Source organism: Rhinolophus ferrumequinum, chromosome 16, assembly GCF_004115265.2.
Source record: "Rhinolophus ferrumequinum isolate MPI-CBG mRhiFer1 chromosome 16, mRhiFer1_v1.p, whole genome shotgun sequence".
Taxonomy (NCBI): domain Eukaryota; kingdom Metazoa; phylum Chordata; class Mammalia; order Chiroptera; family Rhinolophidae; genus Rhinolophus; species Rhinolophus ferrumequinum.
In genome coordinates, this window is record NC_046299.1 from 27245812 (window position 1) to 27273415 (window position 27604).

The following is a 27604-nucleotide window of genomic DNA, read 5'->3' on the forward strand; positions in this document are numbered from 1 at the left end:
TCGCCTGACCTGCAGTACTTAGGATGCCCTTACTGCCCCCATGTCTGCATGTAGCGGTGTCTGGGAAGAGATGAAAGTGAGCAGCGGAAGAGGGCAGGTGGGGACAAAGGCAGTGAGGAGCGTGGCATCCTGCTTTTCAAGGGACTTCCAAATGGCCCGATGTCAGAATTGCATTGTTAGGAGACTGTCAGATTTGTTCTCAGCTGACTTTTGGGTACCTCCTGGTTTTGTTTGCAAACATCTGGCTCTCAGCACAACTCCTGAGTCCACTGACCTGACAAGGATTACACATAACACACGTCTTATGATACAGATCGTCTCCTCTTTTTCAGATCACTCATCTGTCTCTACCTTGCCTAGAGAACTGTCCATCCCATTTTAGATAGATTGTCAGGAAAAGAAAACTAATTCTCTGAGTAGACTATTACTGCTGTGTCACTGCCACCTGATATTTATTTAAAAACATTTGGGTGGGGGGTGGAAGGGATGAACAGAACAATATAAAAATGCCAGTTTCATATCATGGTTCTTCAAGTGGAAAAGTTTATCCATGACGTGACGCAAATGAGCATAAAGTTGCAAAGAAACCTTCTGATGGAAATGACTATTCTGCTTTTCCTTGAGCCCAGGAAGCTGCTGGGGACAGCATGACACCTGCTGAAAACACAACTATATGTGTTTGAGACAACAGGAAGTAGTGACCAGTCAGAGCTTGCCCTGACCTGGTTAAAAATCTGGTTATAAAAGAAAGCAGCTGGAAAGAAATTTGCATGTCCAATAGGTTTCACTATTAGAGTTTACACAATGTGGAGTAATCAGCCAAGCTGGCTGGCTACCCGGGTCACATGATTATGTAGAAACATGAAACTTGACTATGTGCTCGAGCAAGTTTTACTTCTCCCTGGTGCCAGGGTGTTTGCCAGCAGCCTGCACTCTCGGAGATCAGACTCCAGTGATTGGGGATCCTTGAGATCAAAGGCTTACCATGCTACCCCCTAGCAGGGCCAGGGACTGCTGACGTTACCACTGGACGGTTATCTGTGGCTCATTATTACCAAAAAGAATGGACAAGCTTAATAAATTAACTGTTCCTGCCAGTCAGAAGTTGAGGTAAGATTGTCCCCATCCAATACTTCTTCTTCGCTTTTTCCAGTGATCTTACTGCATCTCAGAAATACTGAAATCCTGGAATGCTTTACTAGTTCTAAGGCAGAGGGTGGCAACTACTATGGGGAAGTAGATGACATTTTTAAAGAAATATGTAGGAACAAGTAGGCTTATTTTAGCAGGCTTTTGCCAGAGACAAAGTGTAAAGCTCTGGAGGGAGAATAAAAAAGAGAGGCCAAAGGTCAGCTTTCAGAGTCTGAATACAACCACCTTTTTTAAGGAAGGGTTTGCCTAAGCTGAGTCCTCAACCATTTCATTGTGGATTGCTTTGTAATGTGAAAGATTGTTATAATCAGGTGTATTCATTATAGTTTTACTGTCTCTTATTTATTTTGTGGGTATATATCAAGTGTTTTGGGGGAGATTAGATCTGTTTTTTCCCATGTCTTCATGTCAGTGTAACAATTATCTATAAAAATCCACTTAGAAAGAATAAACCAGAAATGACCCCAGGGCGGGCAAGAATCAAGAAACTTCTTTGATCTATAGAAACGAAGAGTTCCAAAATTTTGATTTTGAAATTCTTCTTTGTGTTTCATGGTTTTTGGAAACTGGAATTTTTTAATGTTCAATGACTGGTTTGTATTTCAACTACTGCTTGAGCTTCAGTTTTTCATGGGGTGACGTGTCACATGTGGCAAGTTACCACAGATATTAGGAGCCAGAGAATTCGAGCTTTTGAGACAAAATTTAAGAGCAAGTAGTCTGGAATTGGCAGAGACGCAGCCCTTCACAGTGAGACTATGGGTCTTAACACCTGGTAGGTGCTCGGTAAATGGTGACATGAACTGCTGCCCTGGAATCGGCACGAGCACAGGACACAGTCAGCCATTTTGAGGGCACGCTCTTGGCTGCTGCTGTGTGGTCTGCACAGGCAAGGACAAGAAGGTATCGCAGTCTTGCCCTTGGTCTCAAGTTGCTGCACCTCCTAGGAGGGGGTTAGGTAAAACCAGACAAGTAGTAAGTGACTAAATGAGTGTAAGCTAGGAATTGGAGGAGCTGGAGGTTTCAAGGAGAAGATGCTTCAAGAGCTTTAGGATTTGGGAGGCTGGGGGCATGAAAGGAGGTGTAGAAGTGGAAGGGAAGTATTATGTGCTAGGAGGGAGGAAATGCAAAGCTGACACTTGGAGCTGACATTTAGACGGTCCATGTGAGGGATGAGGAAGAGAGTTTCCTATCCAACGGAGACCGGAGAGTAGGGCATGTGGGACCAGGCGGTCCTGACAAGGTTGGATGCGTAGGGTAGCGCCCAATTACAGAGGACAGGGAGGGCTCTCACCACAGAGAGCTGGAAAATGGTTTACACTGTTAGAGATGTCCTGCCAACACGCTTATGGGAGGTTGGCAGGGTGGGCTGAAGGGGGATGGAGACTGGAAGCAAGGAAACCCAGTAGGAGGGGGACAGTTAAGTAACCCAAGCATCTAGTGTTGCAGGTCTGGACTTGGGGCACAGCAGTGAGAGGGGAAAGGACAGAGAGGCAGGAAAGACATGCCAAAGAAACTACTAAGGAATAGATATCAGGGCTTCTCTCCTATGAGCAAGAGGGTTTTGAAAGATATGTTCCATAACCTGGAGCTATCCTAAGGCTTACAACCTCTTTCAGAAACTCTAGATGAGAATTTGAAAAAAGGCAATAGAACCTAAATCACTTTATGATCCCTCCCTTTCGGACAAAGTCCAGCTTGATCATGTAACAGTTGATAGACAATATACAACCATGGATTACAGGGTAGAAAACCAAAATTATATTGTGGATAATCATACACTCCACTCATCTGTTTAGGCAGAAATAACTTTTTTTTCCACTTGGTTATTCAGTTGTCTGTTCAGAATTGGCCTGTTTTGGTAAAATGTACACTGTCAGCGTGGACATTTTCAAAGAAATGAAATTGTAAACACAATGGACTTGAAGCACCATCTTAAATCTTTTCTGTAATTAGATGGGATAGTGAGAAATAGATAAATAAAATACTTGATCCCTGTGGTTTATATCCTGTCCTGACTAGTAACACCAATACAAAAGGTTGCCTAACTGCAATTATTTGGCACCAGATGACAATATAAATGAAGAGCTGTGTTTATACGCTTAGGTTTATCAAAGTTTATGTGAGAATTTGCTTAAATTCTTAGCCACAAAAATAGAGAGATAGTAAGTGTCCATCAAGGGAGTCTAAAAGGGATGACCCTGATCTAGGCAATATATTTCCAGGGCTGAAAAGAAACTAGAGGCAGAAGGAGTGACCAGGAGTGCAGGAAAAGCAGAATCAACCAAGGAAAGGAGAACAGGCAGGATTGGAGGGAAACAAGGGATTCTCAAAATGAAGGAGAAAAAGAAGGTTCCCAGATGGACGCAGCTGGGGATAAGAATTTGCCCTGAGAGTTTCTGCTGTGGAAGAATTGAGAAAGGCGAGGTGGCTAAATTGCATGTGACCACAGAAATGTGTGAGCACAGAGTCTCGTTTTTCTTTTCTTGTGTTTTTTTTTGGTTTGTTTTTTTTAACCATTGAAGTACTACATGAAGGAATCCATAAACTCTCAAGATCTTTTAGTTAATTCTTAACTATGGTTTTCCCTGGATTTTATAAGATAACATTATCATCAGAAACCCAGCTAAAACCTGGTTTCTCAATCCTTTCACAGTAAACATTCCTAGGATCCTAAAAAGTTTACACTTCTAGGTAAATATTTCAAAATTTACAATCCTGAATCACATGAACTATATTCTTTTTAAGTGAGTGAAACTTTGAAATTTTATATTTTTATGTTTTTAATAACCTCTCAATTGACTCTCATCTGTGCTCACGTCTTTTTCTTTGTAGCACCTATAAACACACTCACTTTTATACATGCAAAGGCTCGTTGAGTGTGGTGAAACCAAGTCACCCCAATCCTTATCTTATTGGTTAAAGTGATGCTTTTCAGTCCAACTAACATATGTGTAATTTTAGGAAAGTTTACTTAATCTCCTTGGTCTCAGTTTCTTCAGCTGGTAAGAAAGAGGTAATAACAGGACCTGATCTTATCGGGCTGTTGTAAGGATTAAATCAGTCATTCTATGAAGCATTGACACATAGTGATTCTGGCAAACAGTAATTATTGAATTTAAAAATGGTAGTTCTCAATATCAATATTGTTATTCTTATTAATTCTATAGGTGTGCAATTGATTTTCTGAACATAAACACAGGACTTTACATTGATCCTTGATAAATTTCATGTTAGTTTTCAGTTCTTCTTTCTGGCTATTTTGGCTATTTTACCTGTCGATACTGACACCTGCGGCATTTAGCTTTGCATGGATTGTAGTCGTGACAAATATCCCTTCTCTGCCTTAATTTAAGTGGCTAATAAAACTGTTGAGCCTGACAGAGCTCTGGCGTGGGTATCTGAATCTCACTGCTAGTGGAGAATTTAAAGAAAGAAAGGCAGTAGAACCTAAATCATTTTATGATCTTATTTAACAGATTCTGGGATACGACTGCTCAGGTCTTGGAATCCTCACTTGGAATTTCCAGTTAGCTGACTTTTCAATTCCTCAGAAACAAATTTACCTTCTTTTCACCTGTCCGCCACTAGCTCCCTCTCCGGTCCTCCCTGTTTCTGTTAACGGTATCATGGTATCATCATCAGCCCAGAGTCTGATTCATCCTCCTCTCTGGACCTCCACTCACCAAGCACACCCTGTAGTCTTTCTTTTATGATGCTTCCATATATGTCCCTTTCTTTACTGCCACACCATCCTGAATAGGATCTCATTTCCCCTGTGTCCCCCATCTACAAAATGAGGACTTTAGAGCAGACGATTACCAAAGTCCCTCTCTACTCTGATGCTGTGTGACCCTTTAAGAATGGAGACAATGCTTGACATATGTTATACATCCTCTAAGGCTAGTATTTTATCTTATGACTCTCAGGAAATATTTCCTGATTGAATCATCAACTTATGTGAGACAACCAGTTTGCAAAATATCTTCCAATTCTTTTCTTATTGCTTTGAAAGCTGCCCAACTTTGGACACTGGGGTCAGAGAATGCATCTAGACAGCATCCAGATAAGATTATCCAGAAGATAGCTATGATGTATTTAGAAGAACAATGCAACTGGAGCCCCAAAGGGCAGGGCTCCAATTGCCAGTTACTAGCTATGGGTCTCATTCAATTTGTCTAAGCCTCGGTTTCCTCAACAGTCAAATAAAACTAGAGATGCCTTCCTCACTTGTTGTGAGGCTTGTTGTGAAGAATAAGTAAGATGACATCGGCAGAACGTTCCAGAATGATATCTGTCACATGGTCAGTATAACAAGTAATAAAAAGTAGAAACAACAACTTTACTTCAACCCATCCATCATGAGTGACCATTTCCCGTCTCTCTTCCTACTCATGGTAATAGACCAAATCCCCTTTAATTGGAGTGGCAAGCAGAGCAGGAAGCTGCCCAAGGGGCCCATGTTTGATAGAGCAATTCATGTGTGTAGGGGCATCTCTGTTCTCATTCTTTATAAGCTTAGCTCACAGGCCAGCACTGATGTGGAGGGCAAAAAGGAGGCATCGCATCTAATGGTAGAAATAAGATAGACTTTCCAGGAAGCATGGTTTCCCATTCTCCTCACACTGCTAACATGTGTTATGTCGTCTGAGAATCCACTCAACTGGCCCATATTGTGTCACATCTGTTGGTAGAACACTCAGACAAAGCCTCTTTCTCCTTGTGGGCAAGCTACACTGGAGCCACGTTATTAGAAATTTGCTTAGTACGTATGGATTTCAGGATCAGCAGCTAAGAAAATTCAAGGCACTCTTTCTCATCTACTTTGGGCATGGCTGTGCCAGGAAAACCCTAAACCAGAGTCCACATATCCAAGGCACACTCTCTCCTAGATTTAATGATTGCCTGTTTGACATGTTTGAACACATCCTTTCTCTCCAAGCAACCAGTCTCCCAATGGGTTATGATACAGTTAATTAGGTTTCCCAGAACTGAACCACAATTACATTGCAGCCCTGCCTCCTACAGCACTGGACTGGGGACATTGGGCTAGTACCAAACGTTTTAGGCACAGGTCTCATCCAGATGACGAACCTCGCCTGTTCTGTGTATAGTTTACTAGTTTGGTTCATTTTCAAAGAGGACCTTACTATTGCCCTCATGCAATGACATCAAGGAACCTAGGCTTGCTGAAGAATATGATTGAGAAAAAAAGAGAAATTAAGTGGCAGCTTGTTACAGAGAAAATGAAACACCAGATGGCTTTCTTTGGCTTTTAAATAAACCCCACAGAAATATCCTTCCCCTGCCACCCTCCGAGTCATAGCTGCATCATTTAGATCAATGGTTCTCCACCAGGGACAATTTTGCTCTCCAAGGGACATGTGATTGTCACAATTAAGAAGGGGAACTACTAGCACCTAGTAGTAGATGCCTGGGGTGCTACTAAATAGCCTACATTGTACCGAGCAGTCCCCACAGCAAAAAAAATTATCTGGCCCAAAATATCAATAGTGCTCCTGTTGAGAAACTCTAATTCAGACCAAGCAGAACAAATGCTGTCTAGCCCAAGAAGCACATATTCATTTGTACGCTTTCATAGTGACAGTATGTATGTGACGTTTAGAATACATAACATATGTCTTAGTAACGGATGTGACTTCTGCTCACTGGACTGATCTTCCTCTGCGTGGAATGGTTTGGGTGAGGAGTTGCCAAGGGGAAGGGCTTAGGAGTTGCCAAGGGGAGGTGCTTAGGCCTGTATTGCAATGAGTTGTTTTTGTTTTTGTTTTTGTTTTTCATTTTTAGTGTCCAACAAAACTAGATTCCATGAACAACATGCACCATTGAAGTATACGTTGTTCTCTCCTGGGTAGAGAACAGAGCAAAAAAAGATTTCCAGACATGAGGTCATCTTAGAATAGTCTCTGTTTCTACCTCTGTGAGTAGATTGGACAAATATTGAGTGGAAACCCTTAGATTGGGATAAAAAGCAAATTAAGTGATAACATAGATATTAAGACGTCCAAGGGCTTATGGCTCTGACTCAACGGCTAAGTGCTGCACGGAAGGGGCCATGCTGTTCCTGTCTCGGAACAGCTGGTATTGTCCTGAGGTCCACATGAGGCACAGATTTGGAATGACTCTCCCATCACCTGGGGTGGTGTCTGCTGCAGTTTCATCCTCTCTTACCTGGTCTCCCTGTGGCCACTGATGCATATTTTATGAAACTGATGGATGGGTTTTGAAGGTGCAACTTTTTTTAATGTTTACTCCAGCACTATTATAAAACAATTCTTTATCTCCCCCCACCTCAACCTCATGACTTTTTAAATTGGTGTTGATCTTATCCAGATGTCAGGAAACAGTTTGCCTGATTCTCTTATGCTACTAGGAATGGTGAGAGGCCACACAGAGGGTGCCAAAAAAATGTATACACATTTTAAGAAAAGAAAACTGTATTAAAATTGTAATACTGAATATGTACCGATAACAAAAGATGAATACAAGTCACTTTTGACTTCCACAATTACAAGAGGTGCTCAAAGTGGTTACCATCAGCATCCAGACACTTCTGATTATGGTGAACTACTGCTTGAGTGGCGCTGACCAAAGTGTCTACTTGTGTACATTTTTTTTGGCACCCCCAGTATATGTGAAGGATCCAGGCTGGCATGGCACTGCTGTCTGTTGTAATGTCAGATGCTCACGTCTCATTGGTGAGTCTAGATTCTGCCTCCAAGCTTAAGGGGCTGCAGTGTTCTTGCCAACTATAGAAATGGCCTTGCCAAGAAACCTGTTAAGTCCACTTAACCAGACAGCTGAGGGCTGTCTGCTCCCAAAGAGTTCCCCTCGCAGGTGCCTCCTCCTCCTGGTCTGGCCCACCTTCTCCTACCTGTCCCTTCTCAGGAAGCTACACCTGCAGGCTTATTTTTTAGTCAGATGTTTTCACAACCTTTTTACAGCATTCTGGTCTAGGCCCCCAAACATGGCATCTTCCCTCAATCCAGCATGGCTGTTTCCAAAGCAAGGCAAGGAAGCCACCTTAAGGGACATGTTGTGTCTCCTTGATAAGTCATGCTTCTGCACTGGCCATTTTCCTGAGAAAGGAAATCATTACCTGAGAGGAGTCCCTGCCTCCCCCAGGCTAGCTGGGGCCCCAGACCTACTCCAGATTGCATCCCTTCCCACAGTGTAGGGAACACGCTGCAGAGGCCAGCTTCCTGGGAGTCTGGCCATGCACTCACACAAGGCTCTAAGGCCCCAGTGCTTGCTGTAATGCTCTGCTACTGCCGTCTTGAAATTCGGAATAATTTTCAACAAGAGGCCTTGTGTTTTCATTTTACATTGGACCCCAGAAATTCAGTAGCCAGTGCTGGCCACAGGTTCCATGAGCCACGAGGCGGAGTCTGCTCCCCCTGCAATGTGTAGGGACATGGTCACCAGTGTCCTCATCCCAATCACATAGGGTTACCTGGCAAGGGCCTAAGACGCCATCTCCTCGGCCCCATTTACCCACTCCCTCGGCCCAGGGAGGTGAAGTTACCTATTCCAGCTCACACTAGCAGAGCACATTCTAGAACTACACCTCCATGTGTGCCTGCCGGGAAGAAGAGTGGGCCACACCCTCCTTTTCCCCCCTATCATTTACTGGCCAATACAACATTCTACCTTAGTCTGTGTTCTAAATTTTCCCTAGATCTATATATGTATTTTTTTTAACTAAAAGGAAACTAATTTACTAGTCAGACACTCCAGTGAAGAAGCCCTACAGAATCATGCTGTCAGTATTTCTGGCTAGTACATGTTTCCAAGTCCACACTTGAATTCCACGCTGACTCAGGTGTGTTTGGTATCCTACTGACATGTATTTTTCGAAGAATGCTCCCACAATAGTTCATGTCATCTGAGACTGAGTTATAATTATAAAGAGCACAGTTGGTCTCACGTGTAGACTGAGCATATAGGATCAACGTGGTATAATTTAAGAAGTGCCCCCAGAAAGCTGTTTTTGCTGTACTGGAAAAAATACGAACTTTGGAATTGGGCAGACCTAGGTTTCAACAATTGCTCTGCATTTACTAGCTCATGGTCTTTGAGGAGGTCACTTAATCTTTTTCAGCTTCAGCTTTATCAACTGGAAAATGGGAATAATAGTATATAACATAATAGGGATGTTGTAACAGTAAGTATGTTGAATAGAGAGTAAGAGCTCAGTGAGTGTCCCCCTCCCCCAAAATTCCTGGCCTGGGCTTATCCAAGGCCCCAAATTGTGTCATTAGAGAGGCACCCACGTGGAATAAGGCAGTGTCTCCTAGCCCTGGTTCACAATTAAACACCTCTGAGTATAATAGGTTCAGACATTAAGTCAGTATCTGTCACTAATACCCAGGCGGGAATCCTTTATCGGACAGCCAGGTCAGACGGAGCGGGCAGAGAGCTGTGCTCTTCTCTCTCACACACAGAGGTAGCTCAGTCAACAGCTGTTAGCTGAAAGAATGGGACATTGTTCAGGAAAGTGGTGATAAAGAAAAGGGAAAGGTCAGGGGAGCGGGGCCACACCTCAGTCAGGGAATTCCCAGCGGGAGGCTGTGACTAAGGGTGCTTAGATGGGAGGATTACAGAGGTGAGTCACAGGGACAAGGAAATGTCATCCCTGTTCAGCTTGTTGTTGTTGTTGACTTCATAACTTTCCTTGGTCCAAAGTACAAAAATCTGCAGGAGGAAGAATAATCTTTTAAGCACATAAAGCATAGTGATGTCCATATTCAATACCGGACCGGAAGGAAAACAGTCTTCTTATCTTAGTGCAAATCATTACCAGAGAAGCAAATACAAACTTCCAAGAAAAGAAGGAAAATGTAATACTAAATCACTGGAAAACTGGACCCTCTACATATATGTGACTGTATTGCCTTTCAAATGGTCTCCGCAGCCTGTTCAGGGTCAAAGTCCTCTTTTTACAATGGAGAGACTATTGATTTCATATCATCTCCACATTCAAAGAGCGTCACTGTTGCCAAACCAATCCTAGATGATTGGGCCTAATATACCCGATGAAGACAATCTTTTAACAGGATTTAAAAAAGAAAAAGGTTATTCATGTAAATACCTCAAAAGTCAACTGATAAAAAAATAATAATAATTTTTTTAAAAAGTCAATTGAAAAATATCAGCTTCAGAATTGCTAATGAGTGTTTTAAGGGTATGAGGTTTCCTTTCGGGGTGATGAAAATGTTCTAGATAGTCGTCGTGGTGTCACAGCATTGTGAATTTCCTAAGTGCCGCTGAGTTGTATACTTTGAAATGGTTGAAGTGATGAATTTCACCTTATGTGTATTTTACCACAATACAAAATTTGATAATGAAATTATTTTTCATACCTACCATAAAATAGTACATTTGGGGGACCCATGGTCATATTTTTGTTTGGCCAATTAGATATTGTTTCAAAGTTTTTAAAATGTATTATTGATAAACATTTCTGGATGGTTTTTAAGAATTACAGTGCTTCCCTCCACTTCAATCCTTACACATGATATTTCCCAATATCCTTTTACTCAGACCCCAGTGAAATGAGCTTAACGGAGTCCAATTTTTTCAGCAGATGGGAAATACCATTCCTCAAAACCACTCTTTACTCCCTGAAAATATTTGAACTGTGCAAATGGATGCCCGGACAAGTGGGGACAATATTACAGTGTACCCTGTAGACATTGCTAAGACTAATTTTTTTCTTCTTATGGTTAATTTTTTAAAAGAACACTCTCAAATTCTTAAAACACATTCCTTTTCTAGAAGTACATAGGATTGCGTTTTTGGAATTATCTGAAACATGATTAGAATCATTTGTCATTTGGTATTACAAATTTGAGAATGATCGGTTTAACGCGATAATGTTTTCTCTTTCCCCAAGCTCCTCCCTGCTGCATGGTGGGTGAGAGTAAGAACCAAGAGAGGTTTTCTCAGTGCCAAAAGGAAAGAAAGTGCTGCAGCCCTCCAGGCCCCAACGGCTCCTGCCCCTAAAATGAGAGACGGGGAGAGCCATGACAATTTCTGCTGTCACATTAAATGGCAAATCTTCTAAGAACTTCTCAAAGCTCATAGAGCCTAGTTTCCTTGTCACCTCAGCAGCGTCAGCGTGGTGTGTCCCAGGCCCAACTGCCTCTGACAGGGTAAAGCGCGCCAGGATTTTTTTTTAAAGGGTTCAGGGTTTCCGTAGGATCATCCCTACCCCTGGTTGTGCCAAGTCAGCCCAGTTTTTGTCTGCTTATAACCCAGATCAGCAGCTCAGATATGCCAAAGACTACCACAAAATATTTGCAGATCTCAGTAGGAAAGAAAGAAAAAACGGTAGAGTGTCTGGAGACACTTGCAAATTACATTCTCTGGTTAATAGGTGGTTAGTAAGACAACGCAGGCTGCGAGATGCTCATGTGTAAAGTGCACCCATTCCCTCCATCCCAGGACTCTTCAGTTGTTCTTTCTGACCAGTATGTTGAGAAAGCGCACATGAAGATATGGTGCTCAGGCCTCCTTCCAGCTGAGCTCAGTCACTCTATTTCTGAGCATGTTCCAGACCCCAGAAAGCCCCTGCCACATTCTCTCTGGCCACCTGCATGCACTACCCTCTCTTTCCCCCTCCTCCTACCATCTGTCCCTTCGTCTTTGTTCTCTGCTGTCCCTAAAGACTGCAACAAGCCTCTAAGATCCTGGGCTTCCCTCTAGCAACGTGTCTAACCTTGGGGACCAGTAGCAAGGCAGTGGTGGGGTTACATGTGTCCCCAGTAAAAACTACTTGGCTGGTAGAGGGACTGGAAGCCTTTTCCAGGGACAGAGAGAAAGGTGCCCAAAGAGGGACACGGTGAAGTTTGTCACCTGCCCTGGTGAGGGGCCAAGCTGAACTAAGTTGGCAGGTGTCACCCAGGGGTGGTTGAGAGCCTGGGTTCTGGAGTTAGCCAGATGGGATTTCAAATCCCATTTCTGTCATTTACCGGGTGTAGGACCTCGGGCAAGCTACTCAATGTCCCTGAGCAAAGTTTCTCATCTATAAAATTGGGATAATCACAATAACGTGTGAGTGTATAATGTGTATGTAAATACACTACTGGACTATACACATAAAAATAGCTAAGATGGTAAATTTTATGTTAGGTGGTTATTTTTTAATCACAATTTAAAAAATGGGGATAACAATAGGACCTACCTCAGAGTTGTCAGGGTTAAATGAAATAATGGCTGTGAAGTACCTGGCACATAATAACATGCTCAGTACGCGCTGACATTCGCTGTTGTTGCCGTGGGTTATCTGAGTCAGACCACTGGCGTGGCTTATTGTGCTGCGACTAGAACTGTGGCTCTGGGCTGTGACATAAGAAGGTGGAAGACACAGTCCCTGCCATGGAAAAGCTGATGAGCCTCCAGTCAGAGACTCGGGTCATGTATAGAAAGAGGAAAAACAGGGTATGATGGAAAGAGCTGGGGGAATCCTCAGCTAATTCATCTTGGGGCAATGGCAACATTTCCCTGGAATGTACAAGGTCAGACAATTAAGTTTGCAAACTCATCCTAGAAAAAGTGCTACCTACCTCATTGCTGAATATCACTACGGTCACCTTCGAAGTCCTCCCCTTAGGAAGCTATGCACCAATGCCAGTGTCTAGTCTACGCTTCAAAGCAATTTTGGAACTCTTTTTCTGGAATGGCCATCAGAGCTGTCATCGTATTACCCTTGATGTCCTGAATGTCATCAAAATGTCTTCTTTTCAATATTTCCTTTATCTTCAGGTAAAGAAAAAAGTCATTGGGGACCAGATCAGGGGAGTAGGGAGGGTGTTCCAATACAGTTATTTGTTTACTGGCTAAAAACTCCCTCACAGACAGTGCCGTGTGAGCTGGTGCATTGTCGTGATGCAAGAGCCATGAATTGTTGGCGAAAAGTTCAGGTCGTCTAACTTTTTCACGCAGCCTTTTCAGCACCTATAAATAGTAAACTTGGTTAACTGTGTGTCCAGTTGGTACAAATTCATAATGAACAATCCCGCTGATACCAAAAAATGTTAGCAACTTCGTTGCAACAAGTTTGGGAATTTAATTTGCAGACTTCGTAGGTTAACTTCCTCCCTTACAAGAGGAGGTTGACCCAGGAAATTCAAGCCCGTCACACTGCCAAATTTCTGTGGCTACCTTAACGACAGGCAAAATTAGGAGTCAGGATTTCAGAGCTGTGTGGTCTGAGACAACCATCAGGAGCTCTCTGAGCCTCAGTACCTGCATCTGTAAGTGGGGTGGGGTTGCTAACTCAGCTCTGGGAAGCTTTCTCAGGTTATCACACCATGGAAGGCACTGTCAAATCTTCTGTGCTGGCTCCAGGGTGCCAGTCTCTGGAACGAAGCAGCCTGAGCTGCTAAACTTGTCAATCTAAATATAACACCAATAACGCCACAGGAAGACCAGGCTGGAGGAAGTGGGGCATGAGGAAGCTGAGGCAGGACTAGAAGAGGCTATGGAAAGGGCAGAGGAAGGAAGCTGGTGATAGGACGAGTTCTGCAACATGCAAATGACAGAAGAGTCACTAAAAAGTGGTCTCTGTCTCAAAACGACAGTTGGTAGGCAGAGATTTCAGATTTGAGACAGAAATTATCCAAAAGGAAGCTATTTTGTATGAGTCACCCAGTCTCCGTGTATATCTGTCCTCTGGTTTCACATAGGTCAGGTTTTTGTCTTGCCATAAGTGGAGGAAGTGACCTCTTTCCTGCATTACCAGAGGGCAAGATTTGTGTTGAGGTAGCTCTGTGTCCTGCATGGGCCTTGCTCAGTATGCATTCATGGAATATTGGGGGAATAAATACAACAAATACATGTCTTGTATAAAACACATAATAACATTAAACTTTACAGGGGAGCCCTCCAAAATCAGTAAATCAAGATAAATAATATTTTTAAATCAAAATTAATGCAAAAAAAAATTCATGAGGAACAAAATATTGACATTTGAAATGAAGCTAGGACCAGTACTGCTGATTTATTTGGCCGTAGGCCCCAATATGGTGGGCACGGCACTGTGTCCCAGCCAAGTCCTCCATGACAGCTGTTGGCCTTGCAGCCATCGGTTCTTCCTTCTGCCCAGCTGAGGCCTGAACGGACATTCCTAACATTATCCCAGTGGGCTTGGGCTGGGGCCCAGGAGAGTTGCCTTCATACTGGCCTCCCAGCCAGCAGTGTCCCCAGGCCCACATTTTATGTCTCCAGTTAGGGAGGCTAGGCATACTGATTCCCTATGTTTGAATTCCGCAAAGCGCCAGGCTCAGCAGCAGAGAAAAGGAGGGATGAGAGAGCAGGGGGACCACCTGGCCCAACAGAGACACACAGAGTGTCCCTTAAGCTGGACCCTTGAGTTGCCTCAGAACCCTACAGCATTCTAGACTTTGTTCACATATATCCTGCATCAAACTCCTTTCTACTTTTCCTGAGGAACTTAGAATCTTTGATATAGAGGAATGAGGGAAAATAAAAGATAAGAGATCTGGGAGTGGAGAGAAAGAGAGATTGAAAGACATAGGTTGAAATGGATTAATTGAGAGGAAATTTAACAATTTCAAATGGAGAGCTGAGGGCAACTGTGGTCGTGAGCTGACTGAAACTCAGTGGCTTGTCTTTAGCCTAAAGTGACCTCAGTTCTGCATAAAACTATGGGTATTTACATACCCGGACATGGAGAGACATTCTGATCTCTGACCTACAGTTATACTATTGGAAAATAGATGAATTATTTCAGTGCACTAAGAATAAGTACTAACAAATGCTTCCATATAGCCATCTGTATCCAAGTGTAAGAAAAGAGCATTTTAATCAACACTAAGCTTAGACAAGTAAAAATTATGCGCTTGCCAAAAAATAAAATGAAAGCAAAAAACAACAACAAAAAATCAGATTGTTGGGCCCTAAGCCACACCAATGGAATAAAAATCCCAGGTGGGGCCCCGTAATCTGCATTTTGACAAATTTCCTGGGACTGGTAACTCTTATGCATGGAAAGCTAAGAACCTTTTTTAAAGGACCAGGGCAAGTTTATCTCCTCCTAGGCCAGGCTTAATTGCAAAGAGCAGAAAGAAGATAAGGCTTGCCAATCTCCACAGTGTCTTCCCACCTGCCCTCTACTGCCTGAAATATCTCCAGTGGCAAATCTGACTCTTTACTCATAATTGCATGCCAAAGGCATACCCAGACACTCTTCCCCAGGAAAGGAACATACTGACAAACAGGAGTTTTAGCCCGTGGTGTGATGTCTGCTTTCAACGGGGGAAAAGAGCAGAATCAATTGTGGATGCCGACCAGCTTTTACCTTCACCTGTGCTCGGATCAGTACAGGTCGGGCGCATAGCTAGTCTGCCTGTCCACCGTGTGTTCCCAGTCCTGGCACCAAGCAGGGACTTGAACCCCAGGAGTCCAACCTTCTTCAATGAGTATTTTCTGAATTAAAGATGAGAGCTTACATCGATGGGCAATCTCTGTACATCTCCGTCTTGGAAGAAAAAGTTAGGCTAGAAAAGTGGCCGTGACTTTGGCTACACAGTAGCATCACTTAGGGAGGTTTCATAAGCCTCATATCCTCCCTTCAGCTCATTGGCTTCCAGGTGATTCCCGTGTTTGGCCAAGGTTGAGAACCACTGGCAGCGTGATCAGAGTAGATCTTTGTAGATCCCCCAGGGAAGACCCACTGGCTTAGAGTGCACAAGTTGGGGAGGGATCCATAGATGTGGCCTGCCCTTCAGAAAGGGCTTTGCAGGCTGAGAGTCGCCCAGGTATGTGGAAGGACAGACCATCACTAGGTCGGCTGATTCTTTGGCTGACTGCCTCCTTTTTCAAATGTTCAAACAATCTCACGTTATTGACTCCAGAGTTCTTTCTAAGATGCTGCTCATCATTTTCATAGTCTATTTTATTTTTGTTATGGGTGGGATGCAAAGCTCCACCAGGGCCGAGGGGGTACTTGGAAGGCAGTTGCTCATGATCTTTCAGCCAGATTACCACGGCAGTCCAAGAAAATGCATGATGTTTTATAAAATACCTTTCCCATAATTTTTATTACATACAGAAGAGGATTCAGAAGATAGTATCATCTGCAAGAGGTATAGTTTTTAAGGTTTATTAGGAAAAAAAAAAGAATCCGAAAACATCTTGCTTTTCTTTTAGCTCCACAGGGCATTCACAGAAGACTGTGAAAAAGCAGGTTAATTTAGCATTTTTTTGTTTCGTTTTGTGTTTTTTTTTTTTCACTCTGTCTTTCCAGAAAAGGTGGAATGCAAAGTAATGTTAATCAGAGAAACTCCTGGTTTAATCTGGAGTTAGGAATGGATTAAAGAGGGTCTCACATTAAAGCGAATCTTTGCAAACAAAAAAAGCAGGCAAATCCTTCTTCCTTTTGTACCCCTACATCTTAACCTCAGGTCCAGTCTGGAGTATCATCCTTCCAGTATCCTGGGCTGGCCCTCCTCTCGCAGCCAAGATCCAAACCTGCACATTCCCCTTCACACCAGGAAAATGTTGTGTCTGGCAGCGTGACAGTCCAGTCCATGCCCTCAAGGTTTGGTAGGGCCCTATTCAGCTAAGGCTTCTAAAACCCAGCTTTCACCGGGCTGCTTCTTCAAGAGCCTGCAGCAGCTCCCCAGTGACTACTGAGTCAAGCCTGACGTTTTGTCTTGGCAAGAGTTATTCAGTGTCACCCTGAGTTCCTTGGACTGCATGGTGACTGCCTGAGAATTGTCTACATCTACTTGGTTGGAACATCTACCGGTGCTCTTCTCGCAGCTAGCTGCGTGTCTCCAACTTCTGTGTTTCTATGATCAGTTTGGAGTAACCTCTCTAATATTTTCTTTGGTATATATATATAGGCAAAGAAAACATCCAATCTCTTAACGATGTTGTTCTATGAGTCCATTTTTAAAAATGGAGTGATCGTCACTCAGTCTGCTGATTCTTTGGCTGACTTCCTCCTTTTTCAAATGTTTAAATGATCTCACATCAGTAACTCTAGAGTTTTGTTTAAGATGCTGCTGATCATTTTTCTGGTATGTTTCATTTTTGTTATTAAGTTTTAGAAAATTTAAAACTTCTGATAAGTAAAAGAAGAACATGGAGCTTGTAATCTGGTTCTTGGATCTTCAGGCTTGAGACGTCTGAGCTCTCTTTGACCCTGTTTCTCTCTTTAACTCTTCAACTCCCATCACCAGTTATGTCGATTCTTCATCTTGTGACAAATCTTCCCTGTTTCTGTCCCCTCCCATCCATTCCTTCAGCACAGCGCTTGTGATCTCCTGGACCACAGACAATGCTGGTGGCCTCCCATCTTACCTCCCTACCGTCAGTCTCTCCCCTTCCCCAAACTTAGTTTCTTAAATTGCCCCTTTCATCATGTCACTCTGCTCATGAATAGTCTTTGATGTCTCCCTGTTTCTTAGAGGATAAAGTACAAACTCATTAGCTTGGCATTCAAAGGTCTTCACAATCTGGACCCACCCATACATTTGAGACATAATTAATCGTTCTATCTCGCCAGCCCAAGGCTAAGCTCAAGCCATTCCTTCCCCCTTCCAGGTCATTTCTTGGGCACAGGAAGGGAGTCCACGTAGGGAAAGAGCACTGCAATGATGGTACAGAGATTGTCCTCTACTCCTTACTGCTTCCTGGTTGTGCAAACCTGAGCACTGCTCATCATCACTCAATGGTTCATTTTTTTTCCCCCATGAAATGAGAAGATTGGGTTACATGGACACTCAGGACTTTTGCAGCTGTAAATTTTACTTTTATATATCCTGAATTTATACTTATCGGTTATTTAATCTCTAGTACTAATAGCAATGTTTGAACTATTATTCAGTTTTTGTGACATCTTTTGTATCTCATCTCCTAAGTTGGTTTTTTTGGTCCTAAAATGAAAATAGTTTTGTTTCTTCATTTTATGAAAGTAATAGAAGCTAATTTTTAAAAATACATATGATACAGATAAGTAACGAGTGAAAACTACACATAATTCTCTGCTAGAAACAGGGAAGACCAGAGAGCAGTGAGGACCCTAAAAAGGAGGCGAATGACTTAAAGGCTTCAAGATAAAGAGACCTGGGAGCTGGATCCTCATGGGAAAATAGAAATTCATAAGACAAAAGAGTGAGGAACATAGCCCAGTAGTGGAACAGAACGTGCAAAGCCTCAGAGGTGAAATTGTCTGGAATGTTGGGGGTCTAGTGAGAAGCTGAGAATGGCAAAAATTGGGGGTATTGGAAGGAAGAGGATAGTCAAAGATGAAGCTGGGCGTGCGACCACGAGTCAAGGTCTGTGTTAATCAGATGTATGTTTCTTTTTTTCTTTTTACAGGATCTCTGGTATCCCACTGTGTAGCTTTATAAAAGTTTATTTAACTAGTTCGCTTTTAGTGATTGATGGGTGTTTAGGTTGCTTCCAGGTTTTTTTTTAGGGGGGATGCAGGAAGGATTAGGGTTATTATACATAATGTTTATATGTATATAATGTGGATAGCTATATAATGGTGTAGTTTTATAACAATGTTCATTGGGCAAATTCCTAGCAGTGGAATTTCTGGGTCAAAGGGCATGGAGCTTTCAAATTTTGACAGATATTGATTGTAACAATTTGCATTCCCAAGAATAGCTGTACCCTCATATGCGTGATAATACCCAGGGTACACTCGTATCCTCATTAACCCTGGGTATTATCACACATATTAAGTTTTGCCAGTCTAATAAGCAGAACATATTTCATTGTTGTTTCAATTTAGATTTCTTTAAATATAAGTGATGTTTAAACATATTTTCATTGGTCTCTTGACCACTTGTACTTCTTTCAATGTGTTAGCTATGTGTTCACATCCTTTGCTCATTTTCCTACCGAATTATTCATAATCTTTTTTTTTTACTGAATTGTAAAATTTCTTTGTAAATCCAAACATGTAGTTATTATTATCATTATTATTTGCAGATATTTATTCCAGCATGTCACTTATCTTTTGATTTTGTGCATATTACTTTTTGTTCTACAAAAGTTTCAAATATCTATGCAGTCACATTCACTAATCATTTTCTCTATGGCTTTTCTGTATGTGCAACTTTTAAATGACAATTTTTCCAGATTCTACCTAGTAAAGTTAACAAAAAATCTAGGGCCTGGTATCAGCCTGTACTGAGTGCTGCAAGGTGGCCCCCCAACTCCCCCCCCGCAATGTGGATGCTCAAAGAACAGTGAAGCTTATGACAGGATCACAGGGCTTTGACCTTACCTGTCTCCTCAGAACAGACAGGCCTGGGAATCAGAATTCCTGTTCACAGTCTGAGAGAGGCCCAGACATCCAAAGGATGGGGACAGGGCCCAATGGCCACATTACTTATAAAATCAGTCACACTTTCCCTTTACTCAAGTAGCAGATGTCAGCTAAATTAAATACAATATAATCCATGCTGTTTGGGGTTTTATTGTAGGATCCCCCTTCCCCCTTTTTTTTTTAAATCAACCCAGTTATTAATATTTTCTGTTTAATTTTGTTCTTACAGGCAGCTTCAAAAGATGGTCCATGATATTAAGAACAATGAAGGCGGAATAATGAACAAAATCAAAAAGTAAGTTAGACTCCATTGTACTATATGAGCACTTATTTATATGAATAACATCTATGTCAGCCTGTGCTAAGTAAAAGAAAACAAATTTCTCTGTTACCCGAGTGAAGAGTTGCAACCTCTTTAGCATGTAACCCTTTCTTAGTCGTGGCTAGCGTGCATGGTGGTCAGATCTGCATTCAGGAAACATGGTGAGTGACTGGGTGATACTCAGGGCACTTAGCTTTTCCTTCTCACCGAAGGATGGGTGAGCTATGCGTTCAAGGAGACTAACAAGCATCAAAACAACATTTGTAGAAGCAGGAAAATCAGCTTCTGAAACCATTTAGCTAAGGGCCACTAGGACACGGTTGGAGACATCCAAAGGAGAAGTTACAAGAACACAGCCCCTAACTTCCTCAGGATGCTATACTGTTCTCCATATTTTGATTTCTGCTTTTTCAATTATTGCCATTGTAAATGGTGTTTTCAATTGGCACTTGGAGATGGAAAGCTAGAATTCTAAATCTTCCTGTACACCAAAAACTCTTAAGATTTTTTAAAAGAGAATAGAAATTGTACATACCTGCAGTTGACGCTCAAAATCTAAGTCAAGAGGAAAGGGGAAATGCTATTCTGTTAGTTTTAAGTTTTTTGGTGTGTTTTTTTTTTAAGAAAATAATACAGATTCACTAGGAAAAAAAAGTCAAAGAGTTCAGAATTGTATAAAGTCAAAATCTCCCACTTCCTCATATCTGCACTTTAACCCACTGCCCAGAAATGAACGTTGTCATTAGTGAGTTTGGCATATAAATCTATATGTATGTGTTTACATACTACACATACATGTACTGATAGAGATATAATAAATACCTAGACACGCATACATTTCATCATGAATGGCATCATACTACATAAACCATTCTACAAACTTGCTTTGTTTGGTGGTTTTACTTAATGCTATATCATGGACATTTTTGTTGGTATGTAAAAATAAACCATATTTCTTTTTGAATAGTTGGTTAATAGCCTAAATGTGTTATTATTATTCATTCAACCAGCTATATATTGTTGGAGATTTTTTAAAGGGAGAGTGGGAGTTTAAACTGGCACATATTTGGAAGGCAATTTGATAATATCAATCAAAATTTGTGGCCATTTCTTTCAGTTTAACTGTCACACACAATATATTTTTTTTTACACAGTATTTCAATAAATATCTTTTGCAGATTTTGTGGATACGAGAAAACTAAATTCCTGAAATGAAATTTTTGGGTGGAAGGATTTATGGCCTTGAAATCTTTATTGATATTAGAAATTGCTTTCCAAATCTTTTATGCCACCAATAGTGTATAAAAGTTCTTTTCCCTATGCCTTCAGAACAGAGTACCTTCGTTCTTTTTGATCTTTGCTAAACATAAAAGAAATCACTTTTCACGGTGTTTTTAGAGTTTAAAATGTAAATGAGTCTCAATATATATAAGTGATCATCATAAAATAGTTAAAATAGTCTTCTGCTTGTGGGACAATGGTCATCTCATAGAAGAGGAGAATTTGTCTTCATGTTCTGTCTTCTGACTGGGAGAGGTGTGTAATTATTTTCATTATTCTTTTTTTTATGATACATATAGAATCTCATTGAAATGTCCTGCTGGTCATTGTTTAAATCACTCGCAAGTCTAGATGAATTACCCTCCCAGTCTCCAGTTTTACAACACACACATTTTCTCAGTATTATGAAGCCTCTCTATAAAATGTGTATTCCATAGGCAGTCATACTTACAGCAGCCATGGAACTCAAATTCTTCCAGGCAGTTTCTATTTCATTATACCCACTGTCCCCAAAAGTATTTTTACTTGACAAACTATGTTTCTTCTGTTTGGAAAACACGGCTGCCAAATAGTCATTACTCCGGGTGAAGTCAGTGGCCCTTTGGTTCTGAGTGACATGCAGTTCTTAGCTCTCACTCGTAGCCAGGCAACAGGTGCCACTTTGAAAGGAGGAAGCACAGTTGAACACACTGGTTTCCTAACACAAGACCGTGACAGAGTCGTCACTGGTCCATGGCCAAATGAGAAAATGTTGAAGTGTTGGGGGCTAGCGTACAGCTGCCGGCTCCTAGTGAGGCCCAAACCACAACTTTTACTCCTGGTTGGTGCTCAGTGACTGATAGTTGGTTTGTGCTTTTTGAAATTTTACTGGTCCATCAACAGACCTGGACCAGACCCAGTTTTGTTTTCTGTTTTTCTTCCCTACACCTTTGGTAATCTCTCTCTGGACCTAATCATAGCTCTAATGATAATATCTTCCCTGCACACCTTGCTGCCTTGCTGTAAGAATTGAATGAAATAATAGATATGAGAACCTTTGGGAAAACAAAAAGCAGAATTTCTATGCAAATATAAATATTATTATTTTTGCAACATTATGATTCTGGTGCATAAGTCCCGTTTTTTTATAATCAAACATGAATTTCTGAACTGCTTTTTTTCCTAAGAAATGAAATATATTTTGTATGTAATGATTACCTTATATACTGCTTATAATGGATGTGATGTTTTCGTTAATAAAAGCTATTGGATATAGTCTTTATTTATATATTGTAATTTTTAATTAAGTAAATCATTCTTAAATAAAATGCATAACTTATTAAAAATAATAATTTATTACAAACCTTATCCATTTCAAATAAAGGAAGGGGAGGTGTTGTCAGTACTTATAAAAAGCCTAAAATTGGGACACATTTTTAAACTGTAATTTTAATTTTATTCTTTTAATGAGTGAAGAAGGATTGTAAATATTCAAAACATTTTATATGTGTATAAAGATACTAAAGTAGTTTTGAAAGTGCTTTAAACAGTGCAACTTCTAAATAAGCTAAATATCACAATCCCCAACCTAGAGACATTCACTGCTCACTTACCTGGCACTTTTTTTAATAGTGCAAAAAATAATTTCAGTCTAACCTACAATTAAAATTACAGCTAATTTTTCCTGTTATTTAAAGCATTTTTTTGTTATTTATTAAAATAGAGTTCATCTTCTCTTACCTTCCTGTCAACCAATCAACAATTATCTTCCTTGAACCTCTGAATTCAGTGCTTACTAGGAGTCTGATCTTTTGGAGCCCTTTATCTGTTGTATTGCACCTTTGCCAAGTCACAGCCATTGTGTGCACTGATGGGATGGGGAGAGGTGGGAAATTTTTGATTAACGGCTTTGCTACATATTCAATATATCTAGCCTTTCAATGTGATGGATCCAAAACAAGCCATTATTCTACTAGTAATTTATCTATTACCTCTATATCTGTTTATATTATGGTCCTTGGCAACAGTTGTCCTACACACTGACCATTTGTCTAATGGTTGTTAATTACAGGCTGAAAGTCAAAGCACCTCCAAGTGTTCCTCGAAGGGACTATGCCTCCGGTAAGAGTATTTCTAAAATAATTGGACTATTGGTTAATTTAATGTTTATATTTACTTCTTGAAAAGGGAACTATGTTCTATTCATATGAAAACAAAAGGTGCCCATCCTAATTTTAAGAATGACCAGTCTATTAGGCATTTGACTATAGTGGGGACGTAGTATCCCATCATCCATCCATCCATCCATCCATCCATCCATCCATCCATCCATTCATCCATCCATCGATCCACTCATCTATTTATCAGCTATTTATTAAGCATCTTCCATGTGCCAGGCGCATACAAAGTCTTAGGTAGAAATACAGTGCTAAACAAAATAGTTATAGCTCCACACTCACAGAATGTGTTGTCTAGAAGGGAACACAGATGATGTTTGAAGCAATTACAGTTCAGTGTGATCTGACACACAAAGGTCTGTGGAAGCTCACGGCAGCAAGCTCTCATCTAAGGAGAGGTGGAGCAGATGGGGAAGGGAAGGTTTCCTGGATAAAGAACTGTAAAAATGGATATTTGAGAGGGGAGCATGGGAATAAATTATTGACAGCACATAGTTACTCAATCCCCTTTGCGTTTAGCCCTGCAACCTCACTACAACTAAGATCAGCTTTGTCAGGGGAGAGCAGTTAGTCTTGACATTCGTAGTGTTTATGGCAGTGGTGAGCAAAGTAAATTATCCAACACACTTTCCTTTTCTAGAACAGGATAGGTCTAAAATCGCTCTCTACTGACTTCATGTAAAGATTTCCTGGACATGGACAGATCTATACAATCCTTAGTGAAAAAACAAATACATTCTTCTCTCCAAGTTCTAAAAATGAAAACAAAGCAGACTACACCTGTTAAATACCCAAGGGTTTGATGGGGAAATTATGGAATCATGGAGTCTCAGGTTTAAAAGGAGTCCCTGAGGTGATATAATCTAACATCCAATCCAGTGCTTACACCTAGCCCATTACTATGTACCGCAAACAAGGCCCAAGTCTGTCTGGTCCACTCAAGGACAGACAGCCCTGGCAGGATATAAATGTGGTTCATTTCCTCGTGGCTTCCATAGTTTGTCCTATGGCCTCACACTACAAGTCTTTAAATATTAAAGACAGTGGAAACTGAGTTGTTCTGTGCAACTTCAAGGATAGAGTTAGAAGTTAGGGTCATTTGAATGGTTTCTTCCCTAGAAGAAACATTTCCAGGTGCTTCAGCTGTTCCACACTTACTATGATTCACCCAACAAATATTACACGAGGCTTCCTGTGTGATACTCACTGTGCTAGATATGAAGTGGAGAACAAAATATAATCCCTGACCTTGAGGTGCTCAATGATTAGTGGGGCATCAGATAATAAACAAAAATACCAACAGGTAAATATAAATTACCAAACATGGTAACTGCCTATGAAAGAAAATGGCAGGTGGAGTGACAGGACATCACTATGGGATGCGTGGGGGAACAGCTTAGGTCGTCAGGGAAGGTCTATGGAGGTGACATTTAATTCAAGTCCTGGGGTCTGAGCAGGATGATTTGTCACTTTGTAGATACTGGACACAAATGTTAGTAGCTCAGAGGCAATCCTAGGAAACCTAAGTAGACAGATATATCTGATTTCAGGATGGACATCTCCTGATGATCCTCTCCTACTCAACTACTCAACTTTCTTCTTGCTCATTCCCTCTCCCAGCCCCCTCCTTTTCCCATATTTTTTATTTGGACAAAAGGACAGGTAGCATTCATCATTTATTCATCTTTTTGCCTAACCCTCTCACACCAGGGAATCATCCTTGATTCCTCCTCTTCCTTCCCCCTCTACAAAAATATTAATCTCGAAATCTTATTAATTCCAGCTTTTAAGTGTCTCTCAAATATTTTGTCCCTCACTATTCACATAGCTACAGCTCACCCTCGTCACTGTTGCTTGTCCTAGTACAGAAGCCTGTAAGTCATCTCCTTAATTCCTAATCCCAAGTGGTCCTCTAAACCTCCACCAGAGAACTGTTCTGAAATACCTTTGCTTAAATATTCTCATGGCTCTACATCATCAACAAGAGGAACTGCAAGTCACTGAGTCTCCACACAAGGTCCTTCAATGTCTAGCCTCTAATTGGTTGTGTAACCTTGGACCACTCGCTCTGCTCTCCTTATCTGTATCATGCAGCGACTGAACTAGAAGTTCTGTCAGGTTCTCACCAATGCTAATACTCTAACCTCCCACAAAGGCAAACCTTTGGAGCCCAGGGCCCAGGGATGCAGTGAGCTTCTCCTAAACTTCCCTGGCTTTAGGAAGCTGCATCTTCCAATTTGTCCTTAATCTCTCCTGGGTCTCAGCTGTGTCCTCCAGGCCTTTGCTACTACTTGAAGTGCTATGCATCAGCATTGAATTGAAATGCAGCATCAGCATTACCTGGGAGCTTGGTAGAAATGCAGAATATCTGCCCCTCTAAATAGCTACAGAATCAGAATTTTGCTTTTTAACAAGAGCTCCAGGGGATGTGAATGTATATTAAATTTGAAAAACCTGTTACAAACCACCAACTCGGTCCTTACTTCTCCTGAACTGCAAGATAAATCCACTGAAGTTCCAGGATCTCAGAATTCATTCTATTGCTTCACCAAACCAACAGGGCCTTGCCTAGTCTCCTCTCTGCTCTTACACTCAGTCCCCACGGAAAAGGTCCTTTTGGCAAAACACCATCACCATCTGCAGTTAGTACTTCCCTTGCCATTCCCCTCCCCACCCCCATCTCATGTCCCAGGAGCATTTCCAGCTGCTTCCCCTGAGCCTTGGGGACCCTGAGCAGTTAAAAGCCCAGGGCCTCAGAAAACAGCCCTGACAGCTCCTCGAAGAACCCAGGGCATCTTCAAGGAGCTCAGAGGTCCCAGTGTTTGGAGACCTTAACCCATCAGACATCTGGAGCCCCAAGAGGCCTGTCAAGTGCTCCCTTGAGGCCTATGCAGACTGGGTCCTCCCAAGTCTCCTGAAACAGCCCCGGATGCTAGGATTATGTCCTTTTTACAGTTCCAGAAGCAAATGGCTTCCCCAACCCTCTAAACCAGCAGAGCGAGTTGACCTTGGTGCCGCTGATCTTCACGACAAAGAATGGAAAGGGCCAGCGCCCCCCAGAGGTCAGCAGAAGAATCCGCACAGTCCCTCTAGTTAGAGTGTAGTAGGACAAGGCTTGAATTACACAAAGAACGGAAGCCTGGACCTCCTACAGATGCAGATCAGGCCAGGGTGGAGCCTGCTGCTTGCAGTTCAGACCAGCAACCCTGCTTTATCTCTGAGGAGGGACCATTGCCTGCAGGGACCTCACGGTCCACTGAGCAGAATAGATTACACCCAAGCAGCTAGCATTCCGGAAGGGAAGCTATCCAAAACATGTTGTATTTACTGTGTTCTGGGAGTTAATCTCAGCTCTTTACAGACATTAGCTCATTTATTCTCCCATTAGCACCATGATATAGAAATGATTATCTCGGTTTCCCAGATGAGGAAAAGGCATCTCAGGAACATTAAGTAACCTGTCCAAGGTTACTGCAGCCACTAAAGGAATCCCACCCCAGACTCCATTCCTGGTTCCTTCCTTTGGCCCAAGCTGAGATGGCTACACTTTTCTGGGGCATTTCTTATTACTCTGAAGGCCCAGAGCCTCTGACATGAACAGCAGAAACTGCTTCTCAGTTTGAGTGCTTTCACAGTCGAACAGCCCCCTGTATCTTTGAGGTCTGAGGCCTGGCTCGGGAGAGAGAGAAGGGAAGAACTGTCGTAGTGTCTCCAAAATCTGGTGGGGTCATTGCAGAAGCTCTATTCGTCACTCCACAAACCCCTGACAGGTCAGAATTAAGTAAGTCCTCTCTCCTTGTCCACTTGGGCTCTGATATCCAGGGCCTATTGTGATGTCCCCAGGGGATCTGTGTTGTCCTCCCACCACTGATGTCCTGTAGGAGGCAATCAGAGCAATGATGGTGGTGGGGTGGGGAGAGGTGGGGACAGAGGAAGTTAGTTGGACAAGGATTCTTGGGTAACTGTCTATACAGAAGCATAGGATACACGTAACAACCCTTTGTCCATCAAAGGAGTTGATATAACACTGCTTTTGGCCCCCGCCCTGGTGTCCTCAATGAAGCCAGCATTCACTTGGTTTCCTCTCTCCTCCTTTATACACTTAACTGGTGGTACCAGCAAGCTGATATGGGGAGAGCTGATTGCACATCAGTCCTGCCTCATGGAACTAAGAATGGAGGAATGAAATTTGGACTCAAAGGTATTTTAAAGCCTGGAAAGTCCTGAAATGTCTCCCAGTCCAAGTTTCTCATGTTAGGGACCAATGGAAACCAGAGAGGCAAAGTGACTGCCTCAGGTCACACAGCCAGGTGATGGCTAAGCCAGGACTATGTTCCCCACTTCTACACATCCAGCCCC

At 42.0% G+C, this 27604-nt stretch overlaps 1 protein-coding gene across 1 annotated transcript in view; it reads left to right on the forward strand.

The window, feature by feature from the left end:
• Positions 1–845: 845 nt before the first annotated feature.
• The window catches only part of BLNK (B cell linker), a 67128-nt gene continuing 40369 nt past the window's right edge, over positions 846–27604 (forward strand). The window contains exons 1-3 of the mRNA XM_033130087.1: positions 846–1110; positions 19716–19781; positions 23140–23189. Coding sequence (XP_032985978.1) covers positions 1064–1110; positions 19716–19781; positions 23140–23189 — 163 coding nt within the window. The 5' untranslated portion in view covers positions 846–1063. The remainder of the gene's footprint in view (positions 1111–19715; positions 19782–23139; positions 23190–27604) is intronic.